The sequence below is a fragment of the Rattus rattus genome, chromosome 2 (assembly GCF_011064425.1).
Source record: "Rattus rattus isolate New Zealand chromosome 2, Rrattus_CSIRO_v1, whole genome shotgun sequence".
In the NCBI taxonomy this organism is placed as follows: Eukaryota; Metazoa; Chordata; class Mammalia; order Rodentia; family Muridae; genus Rattus; species Rattus rattus.
Window position 1 is genome coordinate 174,369,217 of NC_046155.1, and position 18,965 is coordinate 174,388,181.

The following is an 18,965-nucleotide window of genomic DNA, read 5'->3' on the forward strand; positions in this document are numbered from 1 at the left end:
GCGAGTTATTCATATCAATAACTTAGTTATAACTTCGTAAATAAAGGTGAGGAGACCTTTCTTCCCGATCGCAATGCCTTGCGCCTGCCTCTCCGCAGCTGCAGGGACCAGTGCAATACGCTCGGATCAGAGTGCATAGCGGTCAAGGCTGCTTAATCTCCAGGACGCGTGCGCGTCACAGGATCGGCGTCTGCGCACGCGCAGTTGCTGCAAATATGGCTACCACCGGCAACCTGTAGTGAGTCCTTCCGCACCTCGGCACCTTTCTGTTTCTTAGTTACCCCTCTGAGTGTCTAGCGGGAGGGAGTCGATGGCGTGTTGGAGGGGTGGCGTGCAGAGCGTCGGGTTTCACGCGGACTGTGGGAGTTTCGGGCTCACCCAGAGGGTGTGAGCGACAACACCGCTGTCCTCACGGGTGTGCACGCCCCCGGGTCGGAGGGGTTCCTGTCTGGCTGGTGTAGACGCTCCTCTCGGGTGAGGCTGTCCCGCTCTTTCCGGCGGGTTACTTATGGCGTCCTTGTCTTGAGCCCGGCCGTTCTCGGAGGTTTTGCCGAAATCCTTTGGGCGCCTGGGCCCTTCAGATTTGCCGGTTTCGGGCCGAGTTGGCTGCCGGGCTCCAATGAGCGGCGGGGCTGTTTTCCGTGGAATCTTCTAGGTGATTTCCCTTCACTCTACCGATACTTGCAAAATCATCCATCCATCCATCCATCCATCCATCCATCCATCCATCCATCCATCCATCATCCATCCATCATCCATCCATCATCCATCCATCCATCCATCCATCCATCCATCCATCCATCCATCCATCCTCTATCTAACTGCCCCTCCTTACCTCCCCAGGGAAGTTCATGTGTCCTTCCCCTGCTTTGTGGTCGGTTTGCTATTTTTTCCCTTGGTTTTCTATGGTTTTATTTTCCTGGAGAAACACGCTTTTTGTCCATACTCCTCCAACAACTTTTTCTCCATTCTCCCCCTGCCTTCTTCTCCTAGTCTTCTAATTTGAAAGATTTCACACCCACAGCTAAATTGCAGGCATAATTTAGTAGATAATGACGAAACCATTCAGATTATCATGTATTAACATTTTGCTACATTAGCCTTTCCTTTCTCTTAAACACATGACACTATATTTTACATACACGAATGTAGCACAGGCAGGCGAGTGTGTGTGTAGGCTGGATTACTAGAAGTAATACTGTGAATATTCTGACACTACACTTTGAAATCCTTTAGTGAAGATTCTCTTTAAAATAGGAACCTAGCCTTTTTTCCCCCCTTTCCATGAGCAAAGGAGAGTGGGTATCCTACCAACCTCCCATTACTGAAAATAATGCTAATCTTGTGGGGTTGGAGAGACTTGGTGATTAAGAACACTTGCTGCTCTTCAGAGGACTTGAGTTTGGTTTTCAGCGCCCAAGTTTTGGGTGTATAGCACCTGTAATTCTAGCCCCAAAGGACTCACCCAGGTATTCAATGCACTATTCTGGCTTTAGAGAGTGTCGAAACATAGGTGGCATTCACTCATGGACACGCATATACACATAATAAAAATAAAACTTACAAAAAAAAAATGTCTCTACCAACAACCTTAACTGCCTGTTTAGTCCTTGAGGAGGCCTGGAATTCATACCCGACTCTGATCTGTGATAGAATGTTGTTGGGGCCAATCATTGTACAACTTCTACATAACTATGTTTTTTTTTTTTTTTTTTTTTTGGTTCTTTTTTCGAGCTGGGGAAACCCAGGGCCTTGCGCTTTAGGCAAGCGCTCTACCACTGAGCTAAATCCCAACCCCATAACTATGTTTTTTAAATTTTTTTTTTTTTTAAAACTGGCTTCTTTGAAGGTTCATTCCAGGATCATGTGTGTCATTAAGTTTGTCTTTTCAGTCACCTTCCACTGTTAATGCTATTTCTCTTCAATAGTTTTGTAATGTTTTGATGGATGTCTTCTAATGTCTTATGTCTTAAAAGACATAAGGTGTTATCTTGTGAGGTGTGCCTTTGTTTAGTTCATACTGACATCAACAATCCTTTTCTTGCCTTGCAGATAATTACATAAGTAAAACACATAAAGTTGGTAGTGGTCAATCTTTGATCATGTGGTTAAAGTGCTTGCTGTCATTGGTAAATCATTCTTGGGGATGCTACTTTAAATTCTTTGTTACTTTTTTGATTTTCAAATGCCCAATCTTCCTGTTTTTTCCTCGTTTTTGTATAGTTAGATGTTAGATTTTTTTTTCTTTCTATTTTGGTGTGCTTTATACCTTCTGTCTTTTAGGTAAATTCTTTACCCTGGTAACTTGGGTAGCTCCTTAGCTCTGTATTTGCTTTATATCTTTTCTTAGTATTTTACCTTAAGACCTCTCTCTCTCACTCTCCCCTGCCACCGTGTGTGTGTGTGTGTGTGTGTGTGTGTGTGTGTGTGTGTGTGTGTGATTGGTTTTGAACTAAGCACCTTGTATATGCAGTCACTGTCATTGAGCTACATTATTTTAGCCATCCTAAGGTTTATGGAGATCCCTGCCCCATAAGTCTTTTCTGTATCATTTTATAAGTGTGTGAGAATGTATGTGAATTAGGAATAAGAATATTTTTCTCATCTGAAAAAGCAGTAAAAGAAATATGCATTCTTCTTAGTCATGGTGATGAGTGCCTACCATTCCAGCACTTGGGAGATGAACGCTTTCTCCACAAGCTCAGTACAGCCTTGTAACGGTTAATTTCTCTCCTGAACTTTTAATGTACTATCAAAGTGTCAGCTGGTGAGTAGGCAAATAGGTCTGATCCTGGTGGGTCAACACACTTAAAACAACAATAACAAAAACCTGGCTATGTGGGTGCACCACGTAGTTCATCCACTGAAGGTGTATAGTTCAGCTTTTTAAACTTTTTCTTTCTTAAGACAGGGTCGCACCATGCAACCTTGGCTTGGCTGGAACTTTCAGTGTGGACCAGGCTGGCTTGAACTCACAGGTCTACCCACCTCTGCCTCCTAGGTGCTGGGATATAAGGCCAGCGCCACCATGCCTGTCAATTTTAAAACATTTTTTTTCAATCAGTTCCCCCCCCCAAAGAAAACTCAAATTCCTTAACTATCACTTTTATCTTCTCCATTTTCTCTTTGATGTAGTCTTTTTTGGTCTGTTTTGAACATTCCATATATCTATTTGTAAAATCTGTAGTCCTTTGTGTCTGGTTTCTTTGGCTTAGAAAACATCTTCAAGACTCATCCATGTTCTAGAATGTATATGTATTTTATAGTTTTGTAATACTCTATTTCTTTTTAATACTTTGTAATACTTTTTTTCTTCAGTGTATTTTAGTGTTAGATGTCACAATTTTCCTATCATGTAGAATAGCTACATAGATGAGGAAATGATTATTGAATCTTAATGGATATGACTTTAATTCACATTTTTCTCATGGCTAGTAATATTGAGCATCTTTTTTTTTTTTGGTAAGCTAGTAAGTGAGCCCTTACCCAAACCTGACCGTCCTTTTGGACTTCCCAGACTCCAGGACTGTGAGGTATAAATTTCTGTAATTGAGTCTTGAGACTATTATATATTTGAATTTAGAAAGCAATTTAAAGTTAGACAAGATCTTTGCTTTGTTCCTTAAAAAAACATAGGTTGTTGTCATACTTTATCTATTCTCTAATATTTCTTGGGATTTTCTTTCCCTTTTACAAATATGTGTTTTACTTGACTTGTGTATTCGTGTGTATCTGATCCTCCAGTGTTACCCTGGAGATGGATTCTGTCTCCATTGTATTTAAAGCAAAATGAACTGATACTTGTTGGAATGTGTGTGATCTAACTGCAATCCTATTAGAGCATATTACTGTAGTGCTGAGTGAGCAGGGCATTGCGGCAGAGAGAGGGGACCCTTGGGATTGTTTTGCACAGGTGGGTGTGGTGAGGAGTTGTTTAGAGTGTGTCTTTTCCTTCCTCCTCTCCTCTCTTCCCTTATATGATAATATAGTGCCTTATAATGATAATATAGTGCCTTATAATGATAATATAGTGGTTAATAGTTTACCGTGAGCCTGCCTTAGGATGAGCAAGCAAGCCTCAGTGGACCCCAAACTGTTCGCTGGGATTTACCAGAACAGGTTTAGGAGCTGTGTTGTGTATAAATGCGTTGTTCTCAGTCTCCCTACCGACAGTGAATCAAGGCTGCAGCTTTCCTCTTTCCTGCCACCTCTGTCCCAGTCCATTTTGGATCTTTAGCTCAGTTCTCACAGAAACATCCCCCCATGTGGTTCTCTCACTGTGCCTTGCTACCTGGCTTCTGTGAGAGTTTAGGAAGCAGGTGAGAGCAGCACAGCCAGTGCTAAATATGCGTATTTGAAGATTTGTGCACTCACTGAGGATGGGATTCCTCTTTTTCTTTTCCATGTGATAGTCCTTTCTGTGCATTGTTGTCGTTACTGGTAAACTTTGCTTGCTTTTCTTAAGCATGTAACAGATGTGTTTATACCAAAGCAATATGTTTATACCATATTGCTTAATATGCCCCCTATTACAAGAAGGGTTTTGTAGAATTACTGGTGACAAGAAGCTCACAGAGAGGCTTCTTAATCAGTGACGAATATAAAAAAGAAAGCAAAGCTTCTTCAATCACCAAGACTTCCGAGGTTTCTTTGTAACAACATGTATGTTCTTGGGGCCCTTCAAGCCTTGAAATTATCCTAGTATGCAACTCCTCTATAGATTTGTGTCAAGTTGAAGGTACTAGGGATGGGGACAGTCTTGCCCATGAAGAATTTGTGGGATGAAGGTTAGCCCTAAGCTACAGATGTCCACCTGAATTGAAAATTATATTTGAGTGGTAATTCTAGGATTGGTGGTGTATAGAAATGGTGTCAGGGAGGTTGCAGGATGGAGATGGGGGGTTTCATGGAGCCTGGGCAAGGAAGCTCTGAACCAGGTGAAACACTGAGAGGAGCTGTCAACAAACTTGGAGTTTCTTCATCATGGGGAGTAAGGGTTTCCAGGGCGGGGCAGGTAGTCAGTACAGCCTGCCAAGAACGTGGTGTGTGTTGTTGTCTTTTCTTTAATCATTATGTTAAGCTGTGCACTCAGCAGTCTCTTGGTTGAGATAACCATGCATCTGTGTAGTTTGTCACTAGTGTTATACAGTTTAAGTCAATCTGTGTGTGATCTTTGTGTCTCCTTTCCCCCCTAGCATTACGGTTTTCCTATTTAAATACAGTTCTAGTTTCTAGTCAAACTTTTTTTTTTTTTGTACCTTATCTTTTCTCTACAAGGGACAAGGTTTATTGCTGTTTTTGTAGGAATGAGATGCAGGTGAAAAACAAACCAACCTTGCCCCTGCCCCAGTAAGCAGTTATTGAAGATGGGTGACTTAAATTCACAGGAAAAGAGGATGCCTAGGAGCTTGCATTGTTAACTGAAACATCTGGCTAGCAGTGTGACTTTACAGACTTTGAGGTTGTCACTCTGCAAGTAACATCTCAGATTTTCTACATAACCCACCTGTGTCTGCTGAATGTGTATGTGCCAGACATAGTTTTTACATTCATTCTGTCCCGGGGCTTAACATTCACTGCTTGCCCTGATGGCATGGAGGGAAAGGAAACCCTATGAACATAGCGATTGGGCGAGCTGGGTCAGCATTGCCTGACCTTGGCACTGCTTAAGGCTTTAAACCCTCTCTTAGAATTTGCATTTCCAGTTTCTTTTTTCCCAGGTAAGAGAGGAAGTGGAAAGGGTTGCATAGGCACACCAGGACACTTAGTCACTTCAGAGTTCCCTGTTGCAACTAGGAGATGGTACATTTTGTTTGTTTGTTACATTTGTCATGTCCTGCTGAAATGCCAACCCCAGGAATAAGAACCCCATTTCAAACAATTCTGGCCATTCAGTGCCTGCTTTTGTGGTTGCTTATCCATCATCCTTGAGGGGCTTAGCCAGCAAAGAAATGTGTGTTTTATTCCTCATTAATCTGCAGAAATCTACTAGTCGAGATGGTTTGTTTTAGGATAGGAAATGAAATTGCCCCTCAGTGACAGGAATGACCACGCCTGCTTTGTATTTTGAGTTTTTTAACTGATGGATGGTGCAGCATGTCTCCATGTTTCCATGGTTGTTTGTTGCTAAACTTTATATAATGTGCATTTTCAATTTAGCTTGAAAAATAATCTCACTATATGTAGTAGTACATTATATGTACATTATATGGAATGTTAGTATTTCTGCTTTGAATCCTTGATATTGCAATGAAATTCCTACTTTATTAAATGTATTTGATATGTAAAAATATGTTTTCCATTTAGTTCACACATGGGACGATGTATAAATGTACTATAGTGTAAGAAGTGAACTTACTAGTGTTCTGTCTTGTTCTATTTTTAGTCAAGTTAAGAGTAGGTGGTAAAAGCACAATTACATAAAAAGCCTTAAGTTTTACATGTTCAAGCAGTTTTTTCCTCCCTTTGTCTTTTAAGGTGACAAAGGTAGTGCCCAAGCTTGAGTTTTCTTTTTAGTGGAAGAACAATGTGCATATTAAATTGTTTCGGAGCACCACTCAATGGGAATTTATGGTTCATCCAAATGAATTTAGAAGTAGTGGATGATTGTGTTGTTGTAGCCAGCAGAGGCATTCTGGAAACAACATGCTTTACACACAGCTGCAGATGTAGTTTCGCTATTCACATTAATAGTTTATATAATGTGACACCTTGGAGAAAAATCCATAGAGGTCATGGATGCCCTCATGATTGTTAGCCTGCTGCAGCTTATACTTTAGTACACCCAGGCATTCATCATTGTTACTATTTTTGATGCGGGGGCTGGAACACAGGGTGTGAAACATACTAGGCAAGCACTCTTCCAAGATAACATTCTTAACTCTGTGGTCTTCCTTTTTCACTGTAAGTGTTAAAGACTAATACTTTCTGTCCAAGAACTAAGTTTACTTCAGCCTGAGTTGTCTCATGTTTTGTGATACAGCATTTTCATTCTTGCTTACTTTCAGGTATTTTCTAATTTTTATCAAGGTTTTCATTATGTTACTGAGAAATAGGTTAGTACTTTTTCCCTTTTCCAAAGAAGTAAAAGCTTGTTTTACCTACTGCTTTTGTTTTCATTTTTATTTGCTTTGTCTTTGGCATTTTTCTGTTGATTGGTTGTTAGCTTGACCGCATTGTATCCAGTAGACTGGTCTCTTCTGCTGTTGTCTGGCCTTTGTTCAGTGTGCTCTTTGGTCTGGTTTATGGTCATGTTAAGGGAATGTTTCACATATGCTTAGAAAACATTTGGCTTTCAACATACATGGCTTTTCATCTGGCTTATAAGGCTGGCTCCTGAACATTTTTGCTGCGTGTCTCTGTCTAGCAGTTTTTCTGAATTTCCATTTTTAAAAGGAACTAAGCCTTTCATTCTGTTTGTATATATTGATTTCTTCTTCCAATTGTTTTGACGCACATTACTACTATTGTATTACACTGTGACCCCATCTGGTCAGCACTCTTGTTTTTCTTGTTTCAGCATTGGAATGGATGTGTCCACTTATCATTTCTTTTTCTTTCCCTTTCCTCCTTTCTTTAGTCCCCCATCCTTTGAAGAACTGTTTTTACTTTTTCTGAATTTGTTTTTATTTTACTCTCATTTCCAAATCTTGGTGAACCTGTAGATTTTGTCTTCAGTACTTTGAAAGAAATTTTCCTTTCTTGGTTTTTCTACTTTGGTATTGAGTAATGATGACCAGTTGTATTAAATTTCATCTTCGCTATTACTGGTCTGTTTTTCCTTCCTCTTTTTTTCTTTTTAATTTTATTTTAAGATCTTTCAGTAAGGGGTTGGAGAGATGATGGCTCAGTGGTTAAGAGCAATGGCTGCTCTTCCAGAGGACCTGGGTTCAATTCCCAGTCCTTACATGGTGGCTCACAATCATTTGTACCTCCAGTTCTAGGGATCCACATGTTCTGGCCTCTGCAGGCACTAGACATGCATGTAGTACACAGACATACATGCAGGAAAAACACTTATACACATAAAATAAGATAATAAATTAGAAAAAAGGTTATTTCATAGGTATGTATTGATTATTCGCTTGTCCTGATTAAGACTTATGTTTCTGAGGTAATAACCATGATTCTATTTTCATGATGGAAGGGAAAGTAAAGTTTTATGTTTTAACAGCTGCTACCAAATTATCCAGCCATATGGATTGAATAAATGCAGGTTTTAACTAACATGTGTGCTAGTTGAGCTTTAAGTATGTTATCATACTTGTATTTATTCATTTAATTAGTTTATTTATAGACAGGGCTTTACTGTGTAACCTTTGGTAATCCAGGACTTGCTATGTAGAGTAGACTAGCCTCATACTTGTGATCCTCCTGCTTCTGCCTCCCAAGTGCTGCATATACAGCACTGATTTACAATTCCGGATTTCTTTTTTCATTTTACTCGTATCACACATACACATCTGGTGTTGGGTTTTTTGTTTGTTTGCCTGCATATTTGGTTGTTTGTGACAGGGTCTCATGTAGCCTAGGCTGCCTCAAACTTACTATGTGACACAGGGTGGTCCCCTAACTATTTCCTGGTCATCTAGATTCAGCTTTCCAAGTGCTGGGAGTATAAGCAAAGGCCACTCCCCCATTTTGATTTTAGAGTTATAGTTTATGAGTCATATGATGAAGAAGCTGGGGCAGAAAGACCACTTGATCCCAGGAAGTTTGAGATGAGCCTGAGCAACCTAGTGAGACTGTCTTAACAACTAAAGCAGAACAAAACCCAAACCAAGTCAAATGAAAACAAAACACAAAACAACAAGAAGATGTAATCAAATGACTGACAGAATGAGAAGATTGTTGTTTTCAGGGTTTCTATTTTCTCATTAGGATAAAATGCATTTTTTGTCATTTTGTGCATTTCTGTATGCGTTCTTTGTTGATATTGGGTGATAATCTTTATCATTATTTAGTTTTTGGCTCTACCTTCCACTTGTATATTATTATTATATTTTGTTTTATTGAAAATTTTAGTGTTGATGATGAATTTGTTAGTCTGTCTATATGGCTTTTGCTTCTTAAGCTCTGTTGCTTAAGGTCAGTCCTATCTATGAAAGCATCTTTTGTACTTTAATCGTTGGTTTTATGTGAAAGACTTTATCATCTTAAAATACATGTTCTGAGTTAAGTGTCTAATTTTACTTTAAAGGGAGTCAGTTGTCTTTCTTTTAATTTTTTCTCACATTGATTGGGTCGATTGAGAGCCTGGGCATACGTGCCTTGGCACATGTGGAAATCAGAGAACAACATTGTGGGCTAGTTCTTTCCTTTCACTGGGGATTGAACTCAGGTTCTCAGTTTGGCAAGTGCCTTTACCCATTGAGCCATCTCATTGGACCCCATTGTCTTAATATTATGACATATAAAGAGTAGGAAATGTAGTAAGAAAAAAATTAACAGTGGTGAAGAGCTCTGGAGCCATTTTTCAAATACTTTTCATTCTTTATCCTTGACCTTGCCTTAGACATGATTGAATTTTCACAACAACTTTGCAGGATAGTCTCTAATGGATTTAGAACATAGATACAAATCTTTCAGATTTGTTAACCTGTGCTGTCTTCTCATCCATGAAAGCAGAACTCTGGTCATAGATTTGGGGCAAGAACTCCTCATTCTATATTTTTGTAAATACACTGTGAAGTTGATGAGGGGCATTGGTGATGGGGACAAGAAGGCAGTGGTCAAGATGGTATTTCAGCGTGAGCAGAGATTTCTGGCTCCTCTGTCTCACCTGTACCTTACAGAGTATTTCTTTGACCTGTTCTCTGAGACTATTACAATGTAATGCCACTTCTTTTGAATCTGTTCTTGGCTTTAGTCCTTGACCCTTATTTGAACTCTGTATTTTACAGATAACAATTTGAAAAAGAAAACAAGTGAAATATACTCACCCCATTATCATTTTTCATTTTCTTCCACATATATCTGTGTTTACTTAATGTGTCTTTTTCTTTCTTTTCAGTATGGAACATGAGACTGAAAATAATAGCTCAGAATGTTCCTGAAGAAGAAAGTGTTTCCTTTGAGGTAGAAATGGAAGGATTTACAAGAGAGGGTCCCTGCTTCCCCATTTTAGGTGACAATTGGGACTGTGAGAACCAGGAAAGAAATTCAAGGCAGTCTCCTTTAATTGATGAGAAAACAGAGGCTCAGGAAGCAAATTGTGACCATCATAATTTGGGGGAACATTTGAGTACAAACTCAGCCCTTCTAGCATCTCAGAGAGTTCCTACAACAAACAGCTTCCATGTTCCTAACTCAGATATTAAAACTTTTGATTGTGACCAAACCTTACATAGTTGCCCCCAGAATTATACATTTAAGGGAACTGGTGATGATGATGCTTGTGAAAAAGCCATCCATCCTTCCATGGAAGTCACTCAACTTGTAAGAAACCAAACGAGAGATAAACCCTATAAATACGCAGAAAGTATTAAATCTATAAACCACTTTACCACTGCCCTTTGTGATAAAAAAATTAAAAAAAGAAGCAAGAAATTTTACAAAGGTAAAGACTTTGGGGACATCTTGGCCTTGAGCTCATCTCTTAATGAAAAAAGAAGTCATTCTACTGAGAAACCCTATAAATGTGCTGAATGTGACAAATGCTTCAAACGGAACTCTTCTCTTGTTTTACACCATCGAACTCACACTGGTGAGAAACCTTATACCTGTAATGATTGTGGAAAATCATTCTCCAAGAACTACAACTTGATTGTACATCGAAGGATTCATACAGGAGAGAAACCCTATAAATGCAGTAAGTGTGGGAAAGCTTTCAGTGATGGATCAGCTCTGACACAACACCAGAGGATTCACACAGGTGAGAAGCCTTATGCATGTCTAGATTGTGGAAAAACTTTCAACAGAAATTCATCCCTGATTTTGCATCAAAGAACTCATACAGGGGAAAAACCGTACAGATGTAATGAATGTGGGAAACCCTTCACTGACATCTCTCACCTTACTGTGCATCTCAGAATCCACACTGGTGAGAAGCCTTATGAGTGTAGCAGGTGTGGAAAGGCTTTCCGAGATGGCTCATACCTCACTCAGCATGAGAGGACACACACTGGAGAGAAGCCTTTTGAATGTGTAGAGTGTGGAAAATCCTTCAATCGCAACTCTCACCTCATTGTGCATCAGAAAATTCATTCTGGGGAGAAACCCTACGAGTGTAAAGAGTGTGGGAAAACTTTCATTGAGAGTGCATATCTCATCAGGCATCAGAGGATTCACACTGGTGAGAAGCCTTATGGTTGTAACCAGTGTCGTAAACTCTTCAGGAACATCGCTGGACTTATCCGGCACCAGAGAATTCATACTGGTGAAAGGCCTTATGAGTGTAATCAGTGTGGTAAAGCTTTTAGGGATAGCTCCTGTCTGACCAAACACCAGAGGATTCACACTAAGGAGACTCCGTACCAGTGTCTGAAGTGTGGAAAGTCCTTCAGGCAGAACACTCACCTGGTAGTACATCAGAGACTTCATAACAGAGAGGGTCCCAGCCAGTGTCCTCACTGTGGAAAAATATTTAGAAGGAGCTGGTGTCTTGCCCGACATCAGAGAACACACCTTGAAGAGCAGCCCACGGAAACATAGTGGACATGTGCCATACTCTTCTTGAGTGAACAAAGGATTTGTCTTCAGATGTGACTTCCCTTGCTAACAGAAAAGAATTCTTTATAAAAATATTGAATATGACATATTCTATAATTGCATTATACTGTTATTAGGGAACTCCTGAAGAGAGGATCGAATGGTAATCAATATAGTAAAGGCTTCAGGGATGATTCAGCCTATACCAAACATGTAATTCATACACTGAAATAAGTGAGGAAGGCATTTTCTTAGAGATACCCCTCTATCTTTACAACAGGATACTGAAATTGGAAAGAACCTGTGAATTCATTCAGTAGGTAACCAGTAGGAGACATTTTTAATAGTATCATCTTATTGTATACAAGCAAATGCTTATTAGAGTCAAAGTTTGTAAGTGTTATTTGGAAGCAACACTTTTGTCAGGAGTTTTTACTGTCCACAAAGGCATAGTGGTGGGATGTCTCACACAATGCCCTACAAACCACCACAGGATGTAGCAGGGTTTGCTGTTTGAATGCACTTCTGTTTTATGGTGCTGCCAAAACACAGATGACTCATTTAATGAGGTGAAACTGGATATAGGAGTTGCTTGTGATTGAGATGAAGTTGTCCCTCTTCAGACTAAAATATTCTTCATGATGGAAAGGGCTGCTTCTAAGAAATAGGATCCATTGCTATAGGTGTTGAACAAGAAAATACTGAATTGTATTTCAGTTATCACCTGCCTTCACCGTTGTTGATCATTTTGGATACTAATTTGTGTAGAATTCAGGTCCTTTGAAGCAAAATCCAAAGGTTTCATTGCCATCCTAAAAATACTTAGATCATTGCAAAAGAAGGCATAAAAGTAGATTTATTATTACAATCATGTAAACATGTTCATATTTGGCTGTAGGTTAGCAGTGGATGATGGTGTTAAGTGGTTTCTTAGGAGACTACAATTGTGTTCTTTTTCCCTTTTATTTATGCTTTTTTTTACATAATAATTTGGTAATGTATATAAAAGTGAAGCTAAAGGAAACAAATTTGGAGTTTTCTTGGATCTTCGCCAGTGAATAGAGGCCAAAGATACTGTCAGACATCCTATAAAGGCTAGATTATGGCTACAGGAAGCCATAAGCAGCTCCAGGTGTATATTGACAGACACTTCTTTGGAATCAGAGCATCCCAAAGCCTAGAATAATTTCTTTTAGAATTTTGGATATAAAGATTATGGCATTGTGGAGGGAGAGGTATAAGAGTCTAAGGATAGGGAAGAGAAAGTTACAGAAAAATCTAGAATAATCCTAGCATGTCCTTGCTTAGGGTAGTGTTAGCTGACTGAAAGCTAGACAGTTTTGTTGAAAGCTTCAAAGGCCTCTGATTCCTCCTGGAAATTTTGACTTGATCCTGTCTTCTATCTTTTGATTCCTGTGGAGAGAGAATCATAAGTCTATTTTGAGATGATTAAGGCTGTTGAGTAGGTTTGTAAGGAAGTTTAGACAACTTAGTCTTCTGTATGCATGCCCTTGACAGCAGGATGGTTATCAGATGATGGGGATGGAGAGATAGTGGTAGAGAGTGCTTGTTATTCTTCCAGAAGACCTGGGTTCGGTTCTAAGCACTTGTATGATGGGAAGGTACTGGTGCCTAGTGGGTAGAGGCCAAAGATACTGTTAGACATCCTACAAAAGTAGCCCTTGGAACAGTTATTTCAGAATATTAAGAATACTGTGATTGGGATGCACACACATGCACAGACAGAGCACACAATCATTTGTAACTTGCAGATTGTCTCTATAATGTTATGTGTCTGAATAAGGCATTAGCAAACACCTAGTGGACTGTCTGTATCACTTAAGGCCAAGCACTTTGGTGTCTGTTACTCTCAAGTAAAACATGCATGTACCATTAGTGTTAGTAGTGTCCCTGCTTCTTGATCCTACATCTCAGATTCTGGAACAGGAAATCTTCACTAAGCCTGCTGTGGCCTGAGGGAAGCACCTCAAGGAAGAGGCATCCACTCTGAAGTTGTAGTGAGTCCACATGGGGTTTGTGTGAGTGTGAATTCTTTCCCCTTGTTCTTTTCTAAAATTAGTTTTCTCAGATCAGGAAAAACTGCCGTCATGAAAATAACTACTGTGTAGAAGATGGACACTTTTGACTAAAGAGGGAAAGGTGAGATTTGAACTGGGAGAGTTCCAGATGACTTCCAGTACAGCCTGGACAATTTTTGGTGGTAGGCCAGAATGGTTAGGGAAAAAGACAAGAGAGTATACTGGAATATCAGGATGAGTACCATTTAATCACACAGCCCTTAAATAGGTAGAGAACTTGGGCTAGAATCAGATGGAGAAGTGAAGGTAGAATATTTAAAGAATAAACATTTATTTTACTTTTCCTGACTTTAAGGAGCACCTAACTTACTGTTCTGATTTTAAGGCTGGAGAATCCACAATATGAATGGCTTCTAAAAGCCAGAGAAGCAAGAAAATGAATTCTCCCCAAAGTCTCCCCAAAAGGAACTATCCCTGTTCTTATTAGTCTATTGAGATTGAGTGGATTCAAGTCCTAAACTGCAATAACTGATGTGTGGTTTTAAGCCATGTTTTTTGTGGTAATTTGTTATATTATCTGTAGGTGATATACTTCCCTCAATAGTTCCTTTTAGACTCCTTACTGAAGTGTGTCCTTTTACCGAGCAAGTTAAGTAAACCAACCCTTTCTACTCCATACCTATAAAATTTATTTTTAAGGAAAAATAGATTCCTCTTGGCTCTGTTGACCTCTGTGCATTCACCATTTTAACAGCCCTGAATTCTAATAATAGTTTAGAGATTTAAATATTATGAATGTTCATGGGCGTGCTGGTGTACACCTTTAATGCCAGAACTGAGGAGGCAGAAGCAGATGGCTCTCTTAAGTTTGAGGTCAGCCTAGTCTACAGAGTGAATTCCAGTACAGCTAGGGGCTATGTAGTGAGACCCTGACAATAAGAAATAATAATAAAATAAGTTCTGTGAGTGAGTAGCCATTTGTGAAAAGAAATCTCAGAAATGATGGAATAACTTTCCTGTAACTTTAATCCCATCCCCTTCTACTTGGTTGGCCAAGAAGGCATATTTCAGCACCATAAAGCATGCCCACAGCACAAGAATGTGGCAGTGCCAGAGCAGGGTTTCATGTCCAAAATGGAGATTGGAAACATTTATAATTAAGGTCAATATCTTAACTAGTTACTATTAACCCAAATCCTTTTGATTTTTCAGATTATCGGTGCTCAAGTATGCCTGCCTGCAGATTGTTCACTAGGCTGGTCCAACTTCATGTCTTTCTTACTTCAGCAACTGTATAGAGTACATGCAGTAAGAGTTGGTACTGTAGCAGAAAGCAGAACCAGCTGTTTACAATTCAGCAGGGGAGAAAAAAATAAATGCACAGCATGTATCAGATGGTGGTTGATGCCTGGGAGAAATATAAAGACGAGAAGAGGGATGGGGGTGTCTATATTGGGTAGACTTGATTACAGTTTTAAAAAGCTTGATCACTCATTTCCTTTCTGAATGAAAGGCAATTACATGTGTGACATTCGAGGAGTGTGATGTCCTGCGACAAGAGGTTAAGATTTAGGGAGGAGAAACCTTCCACCATATGAGTTACAGGGAAGAGCAATTAAATCATAGATGGAACTTCTTCATGAGCAGCAGTGAAAGAAATGGCTTCATTGCAGAGGCAGGTGTGGAGAACAAAACTTTGTGAAAGGGAAAGTCCATTTACAGGAAAACATCTATGATTCTGAAAAGATAAGTGGTTTTAGAATATAAGTAATGAAGTCCTAGCTGAAGAAAAGAACAAGTACGTAAGTATAAGCTTATATCTAGGCTTGATAACCAAAGGTATCAAAAGCATTAGTGGTCATTTCTGATAAAATAGACTAGTGTTCAAGTTTTAAATATTAAGTGGACTATTTAGTGGTTCTTGATAGTCTCACCAGGTTGTTCATTCACTTCTATTCTGTAATTTAAGGACATTTTTCATTATTCATAGAAAAGCCCTTTGTATCTATTAGTATCCTCCATTTCTCTGACCCTGGCAATCACTAATCTCTTTTCACTGTGTATTTGCCAATTCTTTGCATTCTACATCAATGGAAAAATAAGACACGTGGCCCTTTGTAACTTCATTTAGTATAATGTTTTCAAGGTTCATGCTGTAAGTTCAAGGTCCTTTTTGTGGCTGAAAAATATTTTGCCATATGATTAAAACCGTATTTTGCTTATTGGTTGATGGATATTTCAGCTTCTACTTTTTTGGCTAATAATAATAATACTAAGAATAATGCTAGTGAACACATGCAAACTCATGTGCCAATAAATTTTCAGTACTCTTGGGTAGATACTTAGGAATGGAATCGCTGGATCTTTGTTTGCTTTTTGAGGAACTGATGTCCATTTTACGTTTGACTAATATATGACTACTTTGACTTCTTCATGACCTTACCAACATTTATTTATTTTTTTGTGCTAGTGGTGTGAAGTGTTATCTTGTGGTCTGGGGAAAATAATTTATAAAGTTGAAAATCTATACCTTATCCCTTATCCCATGGATCAGCATTTTTTTTTTCTGCAAGGGGAAGATAATATTTTGAACTGTGCACCATGTCATTTCTGCTGCAGTTACTCAGCCACAGGACTGTAATGTGGAAGTAGCTATAGGTGATTTGTAAGCAAATGTGTGTGAATGTGTCCAATAAAACTTTATATACGGACTCTGATTTTTTAAAATTGTATTACACAGTGAAACCTACAGAAAATTCAAGTTTCATTTAGCAAAGTAAGCCAGGCCTGGTGGTGCTCACTTGTAAATTTCAGCACTTAGAAGCAGTAATAGGATGATTGCCACAAGTCCCAGGTCAGCATGACTACATAGTGAGACTCAGTCTCAAAAAACCAAAAAGCAAAGCTAAAATAAAGTATTCTTTGTCCAAAACCATAAGATTTGGAGTAGCATTTACACAGGGACTATAGTTTGATAGACAAACTTGTTGCAGACAAAACTATTTAAGTGGAAAGGTAGCTTGAAGCTGCTAGTTGAGTTTTTTTTTTTTTTTTTTTTTTTGTTATCTTGGCATAGGCAAACATTTTTAAAGTGAAATGAATATCGGAGAAAAGGTTATAGTAAATTTAAGAATTCATGTGCATAAGAAAATCCATACTATGTAAACGAAATGGCAAGCAATAGAAAAAAAAAAACCATTGTAGCTCATAGAGCAGACAGAAATGTTACTTAAATATGTTAAGGATCCAGCATTGCAAAGATAAAACTCATTGAAAATGTGGTCAAACACTTTGGATCTGTGCCATTTTGAATGAGGAATCCAAATAGCCAATACATTCATGGCGCTGCCCAATTTCATTACGAATTTCATAACGAATTTCATTCGTTATAGAAATCCCAGGATACTGTATCTGGATGAATGTTGACAGGGAACTTGTTGACAAGCATATGCATTTTGCTTTTGACTCAGGAGGAAGTCTTTCATATGACTATATATTCTCAGAAACAGTTAACAGTTCTAGTCACTACCTGGACAAGAAACCGTGGGTAGTCACAGCCGTTTCTAGTTACAAAGAGGCTGGGTGGGGTGGGATTTTACTGATGTGTTTATAAAAGATAAAGAGGGTATGTCCTGGGTTTCGATACCAATGCTGTGTTTATAAAAAGATAAAGAGGGGGGATTATGTTCTATGGAGGTGTGGTGAGATATGGGAAAGGGGGCACTTCAGGGGGTACCTGCTGAGACATCCCTTCCCAGTGAGGGATCAGCCACACGACCTTTAGTATAGAATAGAGTTTATTCAGGGCATGGGGAGGGGAGTTAAGAGGGTAGTAAGGGCAGAAAGTAGAGAGAGGTAGAGTAGAGGCCGGCCATGGGCACGTGGAAAGAAGGGGGGAAGGGAATGGGAAGAGAAGAGACAGAGGGGGAAGAGGGTAAGAGCAAGAGGGGAACAAGAGAGAGCAAGAGCGTGAGGAGGGAGGAAGCAGCCCCTTTTATAGTGTCAGGTATACTTGGCTGTTGCCAGGTAACTGGGGCGGAGCATATCTGGCTGTTGCCAGGTAACCATGGGGGTGGAGCTTATACTAGGTAATTGTGGGGGTGGAACTTCGAATGCTAACACTATATCTCAGGCGGGACTGGAACTCAGTTTGCCAGGCTGGCAGAGAACTCACTCAAGAGTTCTTCCTTCCTGGGTCTCCCAAGAAGGGTGTTTGAGAGTGCAGATATTTCAAGTGTGAGCCATTAAGCCTTACACAGCCATTTCCTCTAACAATTCTGGAAACAGTACTAACCTTTTATGCACTATGGAAAATTATACCAGTACATAAAAGTGAAGCTGGCGACCCTCAAGAGGAAACAGCCATAAACAGATCGCCTTATGCAGTGCTTTCGGATACTCTGGGCATTGGTAATTCGGCGTTTGAGGGGCAGACCAGGAGGAGACATTGTTTCAAAAGTACTGCAGATGAGTGTCAGGAACTAGAAGTCACTTCCTGATAGGCAGCTAGGGTGAGGGGCCGTGGCTAGGGAATACAAATAGTAAAGTTATAATGTGACTTGCTTTTCCCTCACTTTCCTTACCTGAGACAAAAGCCTGGCAGCTTAAACAAAGACCTTGCGGGCCTTTTCCTCTGCCAGTAGGATCCCCGCTGATGGACTGGCTCAACAAGTTCAACAGATGTGGGTCAGTCAGCTGACCTGTTTTTCTTCAAACCGAACTCTCCAAAATTGGGGGAAGAAGACCGTTCAAAAGATGAAAAAACTACGTTGAGGAGAAGCTGGGTTGCTTTGCAGAGGTTTTTGTTTTTGTTTTTGTTTTTTTTAATTTATTTTTTTTATGTGTTCTTCCTCACTTCCTAATAAAAGCCATTCTTGATGGACTGCTTCTGTCTGCTCTTGTGGTTCACTTTCCTTGCGGCTGTCACCTTAGAGATTTTTCCTGTTTTTCAGTTATTTAATTGCTGAGGAAGGGATCCGTGGCTGGAAAAAGGCAATCCCTAGGGGTAACAAATGGAAAGGAGCTGGACTGGCTGGTCTCCCTGGGTCATATCCCGCGGAGGGTGGGTGGGGAGACGACACGGGTAGGTAGGTACTATTGCAGAAGGATGACCTCACATAGGTGGTTCGCGCAGTCTGGGACAGGTGGGTAGAGTTTTTCGTTTCATTAAACTTCAGCAGTCTGCGGGGACTAAAAGCCTCAGAGCTCAAGACCGCAAAAAAGGAAGCGTCCGCTCTTTTGGGGCTTGGATCTGGATATCCAAGGATTCTCCACGGT

At 39.8% G+C, this 18,965-nt stretch overlaps 1 protein-coding gene across 2 annotated transcripts; it reads left to right on the top strand.

The window, feature by feature from the left end:
• Positions 1 to 205: 205 nt before the first annotated feature.
• Positions 206 to 14,018, top strand: Znf329 (zinc finger protein 329). Of its 2 annotated transcripts, none has more exons than XM_032894433.1 (2): positions 206 to 238; positions 10,013 to 14,018. In XM_032894433.1, the coding sequence occupies exon 2, from the start codon at positions 10,021 to 10,023 to the stop codon at positions 11,650 to 11,652; it is 1,632 nt and encodes a 543-aa protein (XP_032750324.1). In that variant the 5' UTR covers positions 206 to 238; positions 10,013 to 10,020; the 3' UTR covers positions 11,653 to 14,018. The 2 variants fall into 2 exon arrangements, with proteins under 2 accessions (XP_032750324.1, XP_032750325.1); XM_032894434.1 differs by lacking the exon at positions 206 to 238 and adding an exon at positions 519 to 655.
• Positions 14,019 to 18,965: the final 4,947 nt, after the last annotated feature.

What these genes read in the sequence shown, in the direction of transcription:
- Znf329 (XM_032894433.1), top strand. Translation starts at nt 10,021, where the DNA reads ATGAGACTGAAAATAATAGCTCAGAATGTTCCTGAAGAAGAAAGTGTT.